Source organism: Mustela lutreola, chromosome 1, assembly GCF_030435805.1.
Source record: "Mustela lutreola isolate mMusLut2 chromosome 1, mMusLut2.pri, whole genome shotgun sequence".
NCBI classification, from domain to species: Eukaryota; Metazoa; Chordata; class Mammalia; order Carnivora; family Mustelidae; genus Mustela; species Mustela lutreola.
This window is the reverse complement of record NC_081290.1, coordinates 277,559,491-277,575,932: the sequence shown is the minus strand read 5'-3', so window position 1 is coordinate 277,575,932 and position 16,442 is coordinate 277,559,491. Positions and strand designations below refer to the sequence as shown.

Sequence of the window (16,442 nt, the reverse complement as noted above, 5' to 3'; positions counted from 1 at the left end):
TCAGTGACTTTTTAAAAGCATTATGGAGATTAACGATATTCTTCCACACGACCGTAATATTATAATATCATTATCACCCCTGAGAAAATGAGCGAGTACACCATCACATAATTTGATATGTAGTCCACATCCATAGTTCTTTTTTTATCTAGGAATAGGTTTTATTATTTCTATTTAATCAGGATCCATTCATTCTAAGATCAAGCACTGCACTTGATTTTTTTTTTTTTTTTTTTTTTTTTATTTGACACAGAGAGAGAGAGAGACTACAAGTCAGCAGAGAGGCAGGCAGGGTCAGGGGTCGGAAGCAGGCTCACTTCTGAGCAGAGAGCTCGATGTGGGGCTTGATCCCAGGAATCTGAGATCATGACCTGAGCAGAAGTCAGAGGCTTTAACCCACTGAGCCACCCAGGTGCCCCACATTTGATTTTTTTTTTTAACATTCTTCTCACCTAGAACAGTCTACTTTCTTTTTCAGACACTGACAGGTCTGTTATAATTACTATATTCTGTGTTTGATCAGCTGCTAATATGTGCAGTAGACCGAATTCTAAAATGACCACTAAATGATCCACGTCCCTGGGTGACGGTCTTCCCTAACAGGAGTGTTGGACCCGTAAATATGATGTGACAACACTCCCATTATTAGTTTACCAGATTGTGAACATACAAGTAAGGTCCCTAATCAGCTGACTCTGAGTTCATCAAAGGGGAGATTATCCTGAGTGGGCCTGACCTCATGGAGAGAGCTCGAGGGAGAAAGCCAAAGCAGCAGAGATATTCTCCTGTTCACCTTTCAGAAGGAAGCTGCCATGTTGTGAAATGGACGGCCACCCATTGGGCACCTGAGGGTGGACTCAAGGTCAGCCCTGGCCCAGAGCCTGCAAGGTCATGGGCACCACGGTCAAACACTTGCCACCCAGTGAATCCCACCCACAACAAGATGGAGCCTGTAGGAGGCCTTCTCCTCTGGAGACGCCTTCCTAGAGAGATGGCTGCCCTACCCGGGGCCTGGATTCCAGTCACAGGACACCCCGCCCAAAGGTCACGGATAAAAACACTGTCTATCTGACTCTCGCTTCTTGGAAATTATGAGATCATAAATTTGTGTCCATTTTATGTTGCTAACTTTGTGGCAATTAATTACTGACCAATAGAAAACTCACACAAGTCGCTCAGCCCTGTATTTCTTACCAACTGAAAGCTAGTTTTAAAGAAGGATCCAACAAGCTTTTCCATAAACAGATGGGAAATATTCCAGACCTTGCAGGCTGACCGGTCTCCTCTTTGGCTACTCAGATCTGCATCCTCACGAGAAAGCAGCCCCAGGCATAGGGAAACCAAAGACTGCGACTGTGTTTCAATAAAACTTTACGAGGCAGGGGGCCTGCCAGGTTTATATATTCTTGGACCCCAATCCACAGCCCCTGAAGTTTCCTGCTCCCTGGCGCCCCCTGCAGACTGATCGCAGCCCAGCCTGTCCTAGCCCCATACCGCAGCCTGAGAGCTGATGGAAGGCCGCTGTTCATGGTCTGGAGGCTCTGTTTCCAACCCTGCCTATCACCACACTTGTGCTTCTCAACAGCGCAGTGAGCCGAGTGAGGAAGGCATCATGGCTCCCACCTTCAGGAGTAGAGAGACCCATCATTGAATGTCTGCCGCGCTCATGAAGCCAGTTCTCAGTTTGTGGGTGGTTCCTGTCACTCGGTGTTGCTAGTCTCCCCAGTGCAGAGGACATGATCCCAAAGCTTGCTTCTGAGCTTGAGGCTGGACTCCCCAGGCCTCATCTTTGCCCCAGTGCCTGCCGGGTCAAGAGTTGTGATGGTCCCCATCGTGCCGCTTGGAAAGGAGACTCAGGCCTGAACGGAGTCTCAGAGGTCACTCACCCAAGGCATCCAACTGTGTCCCTTGAAGGAGGACTCCAGGGGCCAAGAGAACACCGGGAGGAGCAGGGGACCCAGCAGGCATCACGGAGCTCTGCTGTCATGTTGTGGACAGCTGTGCCCTCAAAACAGAGTTTTGGGACCACCTGCTGCAGCCACGTGTTCCTGTCATGGAGGAGAAAATCGAGGTCCCAGAGAAAGGAAGTGAATTGTCCGAGAGAGATGGGGTAGTATTCACACCACAAACAGGTTGAAGCTGAACCCTAAGGCCAGCCCACCCTGGGTGTGTCCCTCTGTGAGCATGATGTCAAGTGCACCCTTCCCCAGGGACCCTGAGGCCTGAGATCACCGACTTGACGGGCTGCTTCGCTGCTTCAGCCTGTCCCTGGAGGCCTCAGCCTCCCCCTGTGCATCGTGGCAGTGATTCTGGCTTTGAAGATTGCAGGGTGTGAGCAGGGGCTCTGGGGCAGGAAGGTGGACAACTCCATAAACACAAGCCTGCATGTCAGGTCCCCAGAAGAGAGGAGGTGCCCGTGGGCAGGGCACCCCTCCTGTTCCCAGGCGGCAGGCCATCTCTGCTGGGTCCTCAGCCAGCAAGCAAGGAGAATGAGTAGCTGTGAAGACAAGTGATGCAGGAATCAGGATGCTCAAGCCAGGCCCGGAAGAGGGTCGCAGAGTCTTGCACAACTCTGAAAGAATAGGCATGTAGGGCAAAGGCCAGGAGCTCAGCCATACCCACTCGCCTTCTTTCCAAGGTCCCCCGAAGACCCAGCAGATGTGCCCAGCGCCTCCCGGAGGAAGCCAGGCCCAGGTGGTCTGACACTAAGGACCCCCAGCCACATGCCCTCAGGAAAGGAGAGCCTCTAAGGCCAGTCCAGTTATCCCTGTGCTCCTGCTCTTGGCAGTGACCCCCGGGGACACTGTCTGCGCCCCTGGCTACCTGCCAATGTCCAGGCCCTCAGTTGACTTCTCCACCGAAGGAGACAAGCTCATCATGGCTGTGACACCCTTACATGCAGTGCTGGATCAGCCACAGGCAATGTTCCAGCAACCTCCGGAGCAACTACTGTGCCCACGGCGGGTGGACCTCTTATCCTTAGGGAGGCACAGCCAACCAGGGAGGGAGGGAAGCTGGAGCCTTCCTGATCACTGGAGGCAGTGGGGGCCCTAGACCTGTCACCCAGCCTCCAGGGCCCCTTGGCAGGGACAGCCCTGGCTCTGAGCACTCGGGTGTCAGACTAGATTCTAGTCCTGGAGTCACTGAGTCACCCAAGGCAAGTCCCCGTCTCTCTCTGCACAATGTTCATAGTCCTTGGGGTTTGAGGGCAAGAAGAGCTCTGTAGCTGGAGGCCCGGGAATGGCTTCAGCATCCTGGCACTGGAGCTGGGGAAGATGCACATAGGGGTTGTGCATGGGCCCAAAGTGAAGGCAGCCCCAGGCTGGCGCCAGTCCGCACCCGTCCCCGCCCACCCAACTTCCACAGACATCTGAGCTGTTTCCAGGGCTGCACTGGTCCCTCACCACATTCCAGTCCAGGAGACTGCAAGGTCTAACCAGACCCAATGTCACTCCACCCCATGTCTGTCTGTCTTCTTCTGCCTACGTGTTTGTCAGGGGCATCCCAGCATGCGTCTGCACACCTACTCAGGGCTCTCTGCTTGTGTCTCTGGCCATCTGTCTCTGCAAGTGTACTTCCATCTGTGTGCCTGCGTACACGGCTGACAGCCTCTGTGTGTCTGCCTCCCTTTCTCACCCACACCCAAGCACCTGTCTCTGCCTCGGAGCCTTCCACTGCAGTGTGTGCCCTGTGTGTGTGTGTGTGCTGTGCATGTGTGAGCTATGTGTGTGCAGTGTACATGTGTGTGTTGTACCTGGGTGCTGTGCACGTGGGTGCTGTGTGTATGCTGTATACATGTGTGTGTTGTGTCTGTGTGCTGTGTACGTGTGTGCTCTGTGTGTTGTGTGCATGTGTGCACATGTGCGTTGTGTACATGTGTGCTGTGTGTGTGCTATTTGCATGTGTGCTGTGTGCGTGTGTGTGTTGTGTACCTGTGTGCTGTGCATGTGTGCTATCTGTGTGCTGTGTGCATGCATGCTGTGTGCTGCATGTGTGTGTTGTGTGTGCACCTGTGCTATGTGTGGTATGTGTGCATGTGTGCTATGTGTGCACGTGTGTGCTGTGTGTGCACATGTGTGCTACATGTGTGTGGTGTGGGCATGCTGTGTGCGTGTGTGTTCTGTGTGCATGTGTGCTGTGTGTGTGCTGCATGTATGTGCTGTGTGTGTGCTATGTGCATGTGTGCATGTGTGCTGTGTGTATGTTGTGTACCTGTGTGCTGTGCTGTGTGTGCTGTGCTGTGTGTGCTGCTCTTCTTAGCTGGAGTCATTGAACCTTTCACACTTGCTCAGTTTGCCGGCATCTTTGATCCCATTTGACCCTCCCATAGAAGTTTCTATCTCTTGTGATTTGTCATAACTTTCCATTAAAAGAAATTTTTAAACATAATACTAGAAATAACAAATAGAAAGCTGCTTTATGGCTTTCTTAGTTAGAAGGTGTTTCTATGACTTCATTCTTTTTTTTCATTCATTTTTCATTCATATTTATTATGCTTTCTTGTTTTGTCCTTTCTTGAAATAAGCTAATTTTTTTCACCTTTTTTTTTTCCCGATGCTTTGGAAGTTCTAGATCTTGTTTCTATGCTTCTCATGATTATTCAAGTTTTTAATTCACTTGAGCCTTTACTTCTCAAGCAATGTCAAGAATTATACAAAGCATAAAAACAAGTCGCTCAGCACACCCTACTTCTCTGCTTTTCCCACGGGCTTCCTACTACACACTCTTCAGTCCTCCGCCGTCCTTCTCCTGCGGAACTGGCGTCTCAGGCCTGAGCACACAGGGTTTGGAAGGACCTGGAAGTGGCATGATGAGATAGGCTGAGATACTATTTAAAGATAAAAGACAGACACAGAAGGATTCATACAATCTGACACTACTTCTATGATGAATTAAAATAGATTCCCAGAAGCAGATAATAGACAAGTGGCTCAGGCCTGGGAGAAAGGGAAACAGGGAGATATTCGTCAAAGTTTCAGTTATACCCACGGAGTACTGGAGACCTCCTGCACAGAGTAAATCCTAGGGTTGGCAATACTGTACTGTGTTCTTAAAAACTAGCCAAGAGGGTAAAGCGTGTGCTAAGTGCTCTTATGACACAAAACCGCCCAATATACCAGAGGAGAGGGGGGGAGGAACTTTGGAGTGATGAATACATTTATGGCATAGATTGTGCTGATGGTTTCACTTATCTCCAGACGTATCAGGATGTAAAGGCACAGCTTTCTGTACGTCAAAAAATTTTTTTAAATCTGTTTGCACAATAGAAGGGAGAGAGGAGAGCAGTGAGGGCGGGTCCGGGACACGGAGCAGGGGTGGTGAGCTTCCCCACATGGATATCAGCCCCTCTTCTCCCCCTAGATCACCACGGATGCCAGCACCCCTAGTTCTCCAACTGGTCCCGGTTCCTGCCCTTCCCCCGCACAGTGCCCAGCAGCGCCCACCAGCCACGGGTCCTGGCCAAACTCTTGAGCCACTTTATCTGGACCTGGGTGGGCTTGATGGGTCTTGGCAGCGGCAACTTTGAGTGGCTGGAACAGCAGCTGCGGACGGAGATGAGGCACACGGACGGCTGTGTGGGCTTCTCCAAGAGGATTGGCAGCCGGGCCCACAACATCCACAGCGCGGCCACCGCGGTCTCCGCCAGCCCTGCCGCCTCGGCCATCATCTGTGACTGTTGCCGCTTCCACTTCGGGCTGCTGGCAGAGGCCGTCTGGGAGAAGAATGCAACCGGGAGGCGTGGGTCTTCTCTACCTCATTCTTCTACATCCCATCGGTACAGGGCCCCAGAGCCCACACCTTGCTGAATGGCAGCTTGAGCCTGATGGTCCACTTGGGATTCCTGCCAGGCTTCAAGGACTTCCCTTTGGCGCAGAGCACAGCCGCCAGCCCAGGCAAGAGTCTGGCGAGAAAGGTCTGGGAGGAGCTGCAGGGACGCAGGTGGCCTGGATCAGGACCTTCCACCCCAAGCGCCAGAAAAGGAGCTCAGTCCTGCACAGGCTATGAGGACTTGACAGCTGTCCACCTGTCTGCCTTCAAACCGCATGATCTGATGGCCACTTACCAAGTCTCCCTGGCAGCCAGAGCCTTGCTTGCCGCCTATCAGAACCTGATGTCTTATTCCCCAGGAGACGGACCTTTCCTCAGAGCACCTGTGCCCGTTCAGGGGAGCAGCCAATACACCCCATTTGGATCCCTGTCCTTTCCAGCTTGCTCTGAGCCACAGGCTAGCACTGAGAAAGCAAGGGCAAAGGGAAGGATCACTGATTTCAGGGTCGACACCTCCTGGGCTCAGATCCCTTATGATGAAAGATGTCAGGGCTCTATAACTATAAGAGTGGATCCTGCCAGGGATCAGAGTCAATTGTAAAATTTTCAGGAATTGTGCAAGCTGTTTGCTCACCATGGAAAGCAGGAATCCTAAAAATCCTGGCTTTTCCCCCAAAGAGCTGTTTGTTGAACACTCAGCTGCATGCCACTTACGAATATCGAAGCAAAGTTATAGAAACAAAGTCAGAGTAGAAGAAAAAACCTCTTCCTACTAAAAGGAGGCTTTCAAACTAGGTACAGCTTCTTTAAGATGCGTTTTGGTGTGATTTCATCAGTACCGTGTCGTGTGAGGTTTTTAGAGGCTAGAAGGGTAACAATACTTAACACTTCTCAAGGGCTTTTCCATGCTAAGCAATGTTGCAATCACTCTGAATGCATTAATACATTGCATCTTCCCAGCAACCCTAGGAGTATGTACCCTTTCTACAGAGGAGAAAATGGAGAGGCAGCATAACACAGCCAAGTTCACACAGCTGGTTCAAGTAGAGTCAGGATTCACACCAGGCAACCTGGCTCGAGTCTGGGCACCGGGCCAGGCTCTCTGCTGCTTCCCTATGCTGAAGTATTTCTGGAATCTCTCGGTATCTAGGCCCAGCATTACCCCCAGCCAAGGTCATTGCTAAAACTCCCTCCTGTGGTCTTCCTGGGCCTAGTGTCACAACTGAACAAATATATGTGGGTGACACAAGGATTTACTAGGCATTTTTCATGCTCCTCAGAGCAGCATGGAATACAGAAATGTGCAAAATGTGTGCTTGCCCCCAGAGTGTTTCTGTTTCCTAGTCCCGGTCATGTCCGGCACCAAGAAGGAAACTAAGTAATGCGTATGATGGGACGCTACAATGAATACATGGACACGCCCAGAGTCGTAAGATGAGCCTGTCCGTGGAATGTCTTCGGCAAGATCTAGACTTCCAGATTTCCATTAACTTGACTTCCACTTCCCTACACCCTGCAAATTAAAGCAAACTGAAGGTGAGAAAAGTCCGTGCATCCCCAAAACGTTTGACTTCCTGTCCTACCCCGAGCCCCTCGGCGCAGCATCGCTGTCTGCCCAGCCCTGCTCCTCCCCCTTGCCCTGGTCTTTCAGGCATCTTCACGCAGCACCACCACGACCCATCGTCCGAGCCAATAACCACCCGCTCAGCTACATTTTGCTGTCCTCCTTGGCCTTCTGTTTCCTCTGCCCCTTCCTGTTCTTCAGGCACCAGGACCGTTCACCTGTGCTGTGTGCCGGGCAGCTTTTGGGGTCATCTTCACAGCCTGTGTGTCCCCTATGCTGGCCAAGACCATCCCGGTGGCGGCAGCCTTCCTCGCCACCAGGCCAGAAACCCAGCTTAGGGGGTGGGCGGGGCCAATTCTCCCAGCACCATCCCAATTGCCTGTTCCCTGGTCCAGGCAGCCTTGTGCACGCTCTGGGTGACCAGACAGCCCCACGGCCTGCAAACTCTACTGAGCCCGGATCCGTGATGACAGTGAAGTGCGATGAGGGCTCCTTGGAACTGTTCTGTTTCATGCTGGGGTACTTGGGTCAGCTTGCTGGTGGCCTTTCCCGCCTGCCGGCTGCCTGACACCTTCAAAGAAGCAAGCATATCACTCTTAGCATGTGTGTGTGCTCCTGTGTCTGGGCCCCCTTCATCCCTGCCCACATGAGCACTCAAGGCAAGGACGTGGTGGTCGTGGAGGTCTCTATCATCTTAGCATTGGGAGCAGGCCTCGTGTCCTGCCTCTCTTTTCCCAAACGCTACATCACCTTTCTCCACCCAGAGAACACAAAAGAACAAATGCTTGGCAAGCATCCTCTTGGGGGAGGTCAGAAGCAGACAGTAGGGAAACAAGGATATAGATGGAAACAAGGATATAGATAGAAAGGTTCAATTTAGAAAAACAGAAAACTGTCCTAAAATCTATATTAAAAAATTGAAACATTAAAAAAAAGAAAATTACAAGAAAAAATAATGAACAGAAAGCTGTAGCATCCCACAGCCAAAGCCAGTATTTTGACAAACAACTTGGAAGTCAAGGATTTCCAAGGACTTCACATGTGAAAACTGAAAAAGAGACCAACCATGGATTAAGACCTCTGAAAAAAGGAATGGGAATCCCAACACAGGTGTAAACGATAAAAAGAATGTGGAACCACAGAATGGTGTCCCATAGACCCACATCAAAGCCTTCAACAATGGTTACGTAATGGCACACAGCGGAACTGCCGAGTTCTGATTTCAGTATGCAGATCCCGTCATTCACGCCAAGTCCCAACCCAAAGGTCCTTCTCCAGGATGGCCCCCACGTAGTCCCTAACTAACAATTAAATCGATATCTAGGTCCCCAGAATAGGAAAAACAAGGTGAGCAGCGTTCTTCACAGCATTCCGTCTCAATAAGTCTTACTTCTCTTGGAGAGCCTGGGTGGCTCAGTTGGTTAAGCGTCTGTCTTTGGGTCAGGTCATGATCCCAGGGTTCTGGGCGTCGAGTTCCACATCAGGCTCCCTGCTGAGCAGAAAGTCTGCTTCTCCCTCCTCATCCCTCTGCATGCTCCCTCTTGCTATGTCTCTGTCTCTCTCAAATAAGTAAATAAATAAAAATGAAATTTAAAAAATTATTAAAAAACAAGTCTTATTAAGGAAGGCACGTGATGAAATGAGCCCTGGGTCTTATACAAGACTGATGAATCACTGACCTCTACTCTGAAACCAATAATACATTATATGTTAATTAATTGAATTTAAATTTTAAAAAATGAAAAGAAAAAAAAGAAAACCCAAGTCTGTCTTCTCTCAAATTATTCAATGTGACATTTTCTGGGTACCTCTGGGTCTCTTTTGTATCCCCCAAAGAAGGAATCATATTCTCAGAAATGCCCTACTTACAAGAATACATATCTGTCATGATTTCATAATTTATCGTCATTGTGGAACGATCTCCCACTAGTAGTGGCTTTAAAATCTTCAGCCTTCGAAACTTCCAGTTTAAAATAAGTCACCGGCAACTATCATATTATCTCCCTGATATGAAGAAGTGGAGATGCAACATGGGGGGTTTGGGGGGTAGGAAAAGAATAAATGAAACAAGCTGGGATTGAGAGGGAGACAAACCATAAGAGACTCTTAATCTCACAAAACAAACAGGGTTGCCAGGGGGAGGGGAGGGGAGAGGGTGATGGGGTTATGGACATTGGGGAGGGTATGTGCTATGGTGAGTGCTGTGAAGTGTGTAAGCCTGGCGATTCACAGACCTGTACCCCTGGGGCTAATAATACATTATATGTTTATTTTAAAAATTTTAAAAATATTTTTTAAATGACATAAATAAATAAATAAAATAAGTCACCAGGATGTAATGTACAACATAAGGAATTGTTCTAGCTTTGTTTAGTGACTCATGGTAACTAGACTTACCAAGGTGATCATTTCATAATACATAAAAATATTGAATCACCATGTTGTACCCCTGAAAGTAATATGATATTTTTCAATTATAATGCAAAAACAAAGCCAGAGGCTAATTAATTAATTATAATTAAAAAGAAAAACTTTCTCTGCCAATACCTAAACATATCATGTCATCACCAGCATTCCAGATTCTGGTAGGCAGCTCTTTTTTTAAGGGAGTGATTGCTTCACAGTGTAAATAATCACACTCACAAAGGCTTCTTTTTTTCAGTTTTTTCTTTTTTTCTTTTTTTTGAATGAAGTATAGTTGACCTATATTATCAGTTCAGTTTCTCATGTCAGATTTTATTAAAGTAAGACTCAACTTTTACATACGTAGAATCTTTTCTAAAAGTATGCCTCTGAGTTTTTACCATTTTAAGTAGTTTATCTTCCACAAGCTCAAAACTCTAAGCTTTACCGTTACTTCCCATAGAATTGTTCTTAGAGTCAAAATCCAGAAAGCATTCCGTATGCCTGAATTTTAATTTTTTCTGGAACCGTAAATGAGAATGTGACCCAGTATGATGGTTCATTTTACGTCAACTTCACTGGGCTAAGGGATGCTCAGACTGTCATTAAAATGTTATTTGGGGGTGTGTATGAGGGGTTTTCTGAGGAGATGAGCACTTGAATAAGTAGATTGAACCAAGAAGATTGCTCTCCTCAATACAGTTACCATCAGTCATCTAGGCCATCGAGGGCCTGGATGAACAAAAAGGAACAAGAAGGGAGAATTTGTTCTCTTGGCCGATGCTGCAGCATCCATCTTCTCCTGCCCTTAGACATTGGTGCCCCTGATTCTTGGGCCTTACCACAACTTACCCCTTTGGTTCCCCTGATTCTCAAACCTTCAGGCTCAGACTGAATTATGCCACTGATTTTCTTGGTTCTCCAGTTTGCAGATAACAGATCATGGGACTTCTCAACCTCCATATTGTGTGAGCCAATACCTATAATAAACCTCTCAGTCTATCTAAATAGAGAGATAGTTATTATTGTTATAAAGATAGGTAATAGATAGATAGATCTTCTTGGTTCTGTTTCTCTGGAGAACTCTTTTATATACCTAGTATGTTTTGCTTTGTTTCCCTCAGCCAGAAATCTTAAAGTCAAATGCATTTTTGTGTTCAAATCTACTCAGGTCAGGTGTCTGAAAGTTCTGCTCTTATTTCATTCATATGAATTCTTATTTTTGATCCTGAAAGGTTCTCATCTTTGCACTATTTACGCATCTTACCATCATCCAAAAGAATAAAAAGCACATATGTAATATTCAATAAATTATATATAATATTCAACAAATGAGATGGTTTTCAAAATGTGTGATTTGTGCCCTCTACCAAGCATTAAGCAACAGCTAAGATACCAGGTGGGGCAGGGGTGTAGAGACCGTGATCCTATGAACACTGTCATATAATGTGTCCGTTCTTGGCCAGACAAGAAACACCATCTCAGAAAATCCATCCTTACCCTGTCAAGCTCCACATTTTCCTCTTCCATATTCTATAATTTCTGGAATGAACATTCAAATGGTGATTGTAAATGTTTAAGAGTATATCTATCTAAGTGTAGGGAATAATTTGAGTTAAAATTATCTTTTAAGGCTTACTTCAAGTGATCTGTCATACAGATCTTCTTCAATGCATCTTCTTAAATGCATTTTGAAAGCAGTTTGGTGAAAGGGACAGGTACATCTGTATTTCAAATCAGACAATGTAGCTACGAAGAAATAAGTACATAGATCACACAGAAAATCTGCTGTGGTTCTGGGGACTTCGTGGTGGAAACGGCTGGCTGCCAAAATTTGTCCTCTCCTTTTTCTCAACAATAATCAAACTGGGGCTGGGTATCTGGCTGCCTAGCTAAGGACTGTTTTTAGCAGCCTGGCAATTAGATGTGACTTATGGCTAGCTTCTTACCAAGAAACCAATGATGGTTTCTACATCTAGTGGAGAAACTTTAAGACGGGGGGGTTGTTTCCTCTGTGATCTATCCTCAGCCTTCTTGCTCTCTAGAACCCTGTGTTCACCATGTAAATAACAAGAAGCCCCTAGAATGGGCTTCTACTAGTAGTGACCAACTACTCGGTCACTGTAGCACAAAAGGAGTCATAGACAACAAATATGGTGTGACTATATTCTAGTAAAACTTGATTTATTGACACTGAAATCTTAATTTTATTAAAGGATTATGCATCATGAAATATTATTCTTCTCTTGATATGTTTACAATCAAGTATTAAAAGTATAAAAACCATTCTTAGCTCCCAGGTCATTAAAAACAAGTGCTGAGTTGGATTTGGCCCACAGCCCTCAGTTTGCCAGCATCCTAAGGGATGTTGACCCTATGGATGGAAGAACTTGGTTCTTTGAATGCCTGTTGACCAGAGCCACTCATCAGCCTGGAACACTCACTCTGGACTGGTGCAGAAAAGAGGAAATCTTCCCTCTTTAAACCACATTATAGTTAGATGTCTCTTGTTATAGCAGATGAACATTTTACTTTAACTGATACCTAATCCATGGTTCCTGACTATGCAGGTCACTGCTCTCTCCCATAGTCCTCTCCACCCTCCTTCTGAAAAGCCAAGTCAAGGAAACTAGGTCCCCACCTGCCTCCTCACTGACCTACCCAAGACCTGAAGGAAAAGACTTGGCCCAGAGCTCCCTTCACCTCCTTGTTTCGAAGACTGTAGATGAGGGGGTTGAGCATTGGTGTGACAATGGAGTAGAAGACAGACACCACCTTGTTGAAGTTGATGGAGGATGCCACTTTGGTCCGGACATACATAAAGAAAAGAGTGCCATAGAAGAGGCTCACCACGGTCAGGTGAGCCACACAAGTGGAGAAGGCCTTTCTGCGCTCAGCAGCTGAACGGATATGCAGCAACGTCCAGACGATATTGCTGTAGGACACAGAAATGACCGTAGAGGAGGCCAGAAGCACCGCCAGAGAGACTAGAAAATCTGTGGTCTCCTTCAGGGTGACATCTGAGCAGGACAAGGCTAGCAGGGGCGAGGCATCACAGAAGAAGTGGTCGATGACATTGGGACCACAAAATGTCAGCTGGGACATGAGGTAGATAGGCAAAATAGGTGTGAGGAGGCCCCCCAGCCAACAGGCAGCTGCCAGACGGATGCAGGTGCCCCACGACACCAAGGCCCCATATCGGAGTGGCATACAAATGGCCACATAGCGGTCATAGGCCATGGCAGCCAGTAGGAAACACTCAGTTGCCCCCAGGAAGGTAAAGATGAAGAGCTGGGACAGGCACCCAGCATAGGAGATATTCTTGCCCCCACCAACCCCAATAAAACCAGCTAGCATCTTAGGCACTGTCACTGAAGTATACCAAATTTCAAGGCAGGACAGGTGCGTCAGGAAGAAATACATGGGTCTTTGTAGCCAATGGTTCAAAGCCACCACCAAAATGATGGCCAGGTTCTCCACCAAGGTGAACAGGTACATGGTGAGAAAGAGTGTAAAGAAGAGGAGGCGTGCTTCATGCACCCCAACAAAACCCACCATGACAAACTCTGTTACATGGGTCCAGTTTGGGGAGTATGGCTGCATGTGTGGGAGTGGAAGTCAGGACACTCATGGCCTCATAGGAGAAGACAATTCAAAGAGAACCAGGGAGAATGGTGCACTGAGACATCTTTCATCCTGGAAAAGGAAAGCAAAGTCAAGACACTGTCCTTACCCTCAAATAATATATAGTCTATAAGGAGGTCTAGAAAACAGGAAATTTCAGTACAAAATTTAAAGTGCTGGATATGGATGGGGATATTATGGGAGGAAATAGCAGAGAAGCTCCACCAGTCTGGAGGAATCCAAGAATATTTTCTGGAGGAAGTGTTGTTTCAACTGGAACCTGGAAGATAAGGATAAGTGAGTGAGATAAAAGAGATATAAAGAGACCACAGCAAGGGGGCACCTGAGTGGCTCAGTCAGTTAAGCACCTCCCTTCCCCTCAGGTCATGATCCCAGGGTCCTGGATCAAGCCTTACATCAGACTCCCTACTTCTCCCTCTGCCCCTTCCCCACCCCATAAATAAATAAAATCTTGAAAAGAGAGAGAGAGAACACAACAAATATAAAATTCCAGATACCAGAGAGAACACCATGCATTTGGGAAATGTTAAGTAGATACAGGTCACCATGGAAGTTAAAAAGCTTGGCTTTCTGATCAAGCATACCTGGCTTTAAATACCAAAGAATTTAACTACTAGACCAATGAAATTTTAAAATAGATAATCCCTCTAAAGCCTTTAGCACCATAATTGGGTCAATACACAGTAGAGAAAAGTTTAAATGTTGACTTCTCCTGGAGCCCAGTATGGAGGGAAGACAGCACTTGTCGAGCCTGAGGAGCAGGCGAGGACATCATGAAGATCGAAGAGCCAAGTTAAGGGAAAGGACAGAGCCAAGCTTCAGTCTGAGGACAGACAGCCTTGAGGAACTTAAGCAGAGGAGCAAGCTAAGCCCTCTGCCCTTCATAAGAACTACGTTTGCTGTACCAAGGCAGCTTTGGCTTGGTGTCAAATCCTTGGTGCCACCATCCTTGGTGGAAGGATGAAGAAAAGACACAGAAAATAGGTGGGGAGGTTTTTGCAGGAGCAGCATGGGGTGGTGATGGCCATGTGCATGAGGCCTGGGGAGTGAACAGGGCCATCAAGAGACAGAATAGGGCACCTGGGTGACTCAGTAGGTTGGGCGTTGCTCTTCATCTCGGGGTCCTGGAATCCCCACACTGGGCTCTCTGCTCAGCGGGGCGTTGGCTTCTCCCTCTCACTTTCCCTCTGTGTTGTCACTCTCTCTCAAATAAAGTTTTTTAAAAGAGAGAGAGACAGAATCAACAGGATTGTGTTTGAATCCAAGTTCCAGCATCAACTTGAGATACATGACCATGGGCAAATCACTAAATCATTAAAAACAGATAATTAAAAAAAGAAACCTAGAGGATGCAAACTGGTGCAGCCACTGTGGAAAAAAAAGTATGGAGATTCCTCGAAAAATTAAAAATAGAACTACGCTATGACCCAATAATTCCGCTACTGGGCATTTACCCAAACAAAACAAAAACACTGATTCAAAAGGATACATGTTTATTGCGACATCCTCTACAGTAACCAAACTGTGGAAACAGCCCCAGTGTCTATCGACTGATGAATGGGTAAAGGTGTTGTGGTGGATGGACAGCATGGGGTATTACTCAGCCTCCAAAAGGAATGAAATCTCGCCATTTGCAACAACACAAATGGATCTAAAGAGTAGAGTGCTAAGTGAAACATCAGTCAGAGAGAGACAAAAACTGTATGATTTCACTCATATGTGGAATTTAGGAAACAAAGCAAACGAATAAAAGGGGCGGAAAGGAGGTACCTGGGTGGCTCAGTGGGTTAAGCCTCTGCCTTCAGCTCAGGTCATGATCTCAGGGTCTTGGGATCGAGCCCCACATCGGGCTCTCTGCTCAGCAGGGAGCCTGCTTCCCCCTCCCCTCTCTCTGCCTGCCTCTCTGCCTACTTGTGATCTCTGTCTGTCAAATAAATAAATAAAATCTTTAAAAAGCGGGGAGGGGGGGCGAGAGGGGAAAGAGACAAACCAAGAAATAGATTGTTAACTGTAGAGAACAAAGAGACGGTTACCAGAGGGGAGGTAGTCTGGGGTTGGGGGGGAGGCTGAAATAGGTGAAAGGGATTAAGGGGGTTTTATCGTAATGAGCACCAAGTAACGTATACAACTGTTGGGTGACTGTATTGTACACCTGAAACCAATATAACATGCATGTTAACTATCCTGGAATTAAAAATTTTTAAATAAAAAAGAGGTGAATGAGAAGAACAAGAGGTGAATAAGAATAAGAGAAATAAGATTGTTTTCGAGTAAATGAAAGAATACAATGTCTCCATTATACAGCGGTTTAAAATCACAGCCCCAAATCCTTTGACACTCTTATTTAAAAACGGAGACTGTGGCCACTTCCCCTGAACCCAGGCTTGGAGACTGCTTGACTACAGAATGAGACAGAAGGCATGCTGTGCCAGTTTCCAAGCCCAGGTCCTAAGACACAGATTCCTCTTCCTGCTTTGTGGAACGCAGGCACCACGGTATGAGGAAACCCAAGCAGCCTGCAGAAATGCCCAGGCAGGAAGGACCTGAGCTCGCGGCTCTGAGGTCCGGTGAAAGTTGCACGGACAGCCGGCCAGGTGACTGAGCCATCTGGGAAACAGAATGTTAGTCCCCAGCTGAGCTACCCCAGCAGACACCACCAGCCTCTCCTGCTAAGTCATCCCCCACATTGCAGACTTATGAGCTAAATAGGGAATTGTTGTTCCTTTAAGCCACTAAGTTTGGGAGTGGATAGGTTAGCAGCCTTATGTAACTGAAACTACCACGTCCTGGTTCTGCAACCTCAGGTGAATAGGTCACTATCTTGGACCCTCTGGAGGAAGAGGTCTTATGTCTTGCCTACACTCACAGATGCCTACACTGGGGTTTGAACTCAGGTTGACAAGATCTAAAACCTTCGCTCCTTCCCCTAAAATAATAATTAAGCGGGTTCCTGCTGGCTTCAACATTGCATGATTTCCCGGCAACGGCAACGAAAGTGCATAGAGACCCAGTCAGGGAAAGGTCAGAGTCCTCAGATTCCAGCATGCATCTGCCCCATGCC

At 47.2% G+C, this 16,442-nt stretch overlaps 1 protein-coding gene across 1 annotated transcript; it reads right to left on the bottom strand.

Annotated features, from left to right (window-relative positions):
• Positions 1-11,903: 11,903 nt before the first annotated feature.
• Positions 11,904-13,678, bottom strand: LOC131822676 (olfactory receptor 6Q1). Its single transcript, XM_059158964.1, has one exon. It carries the CDS (start codon positions 13,337-13,339, stop codon positions 12,386-12,388), a length of 954 nt encoding a protein of 317 aa, XP_059014947.1. The 5' UTR covers positions 13,340-13,678; the 3' UTR covers positions 11,904-12,385.
• Positions 13,679-16,442: the final 2,764 nt, after the last annotated feature.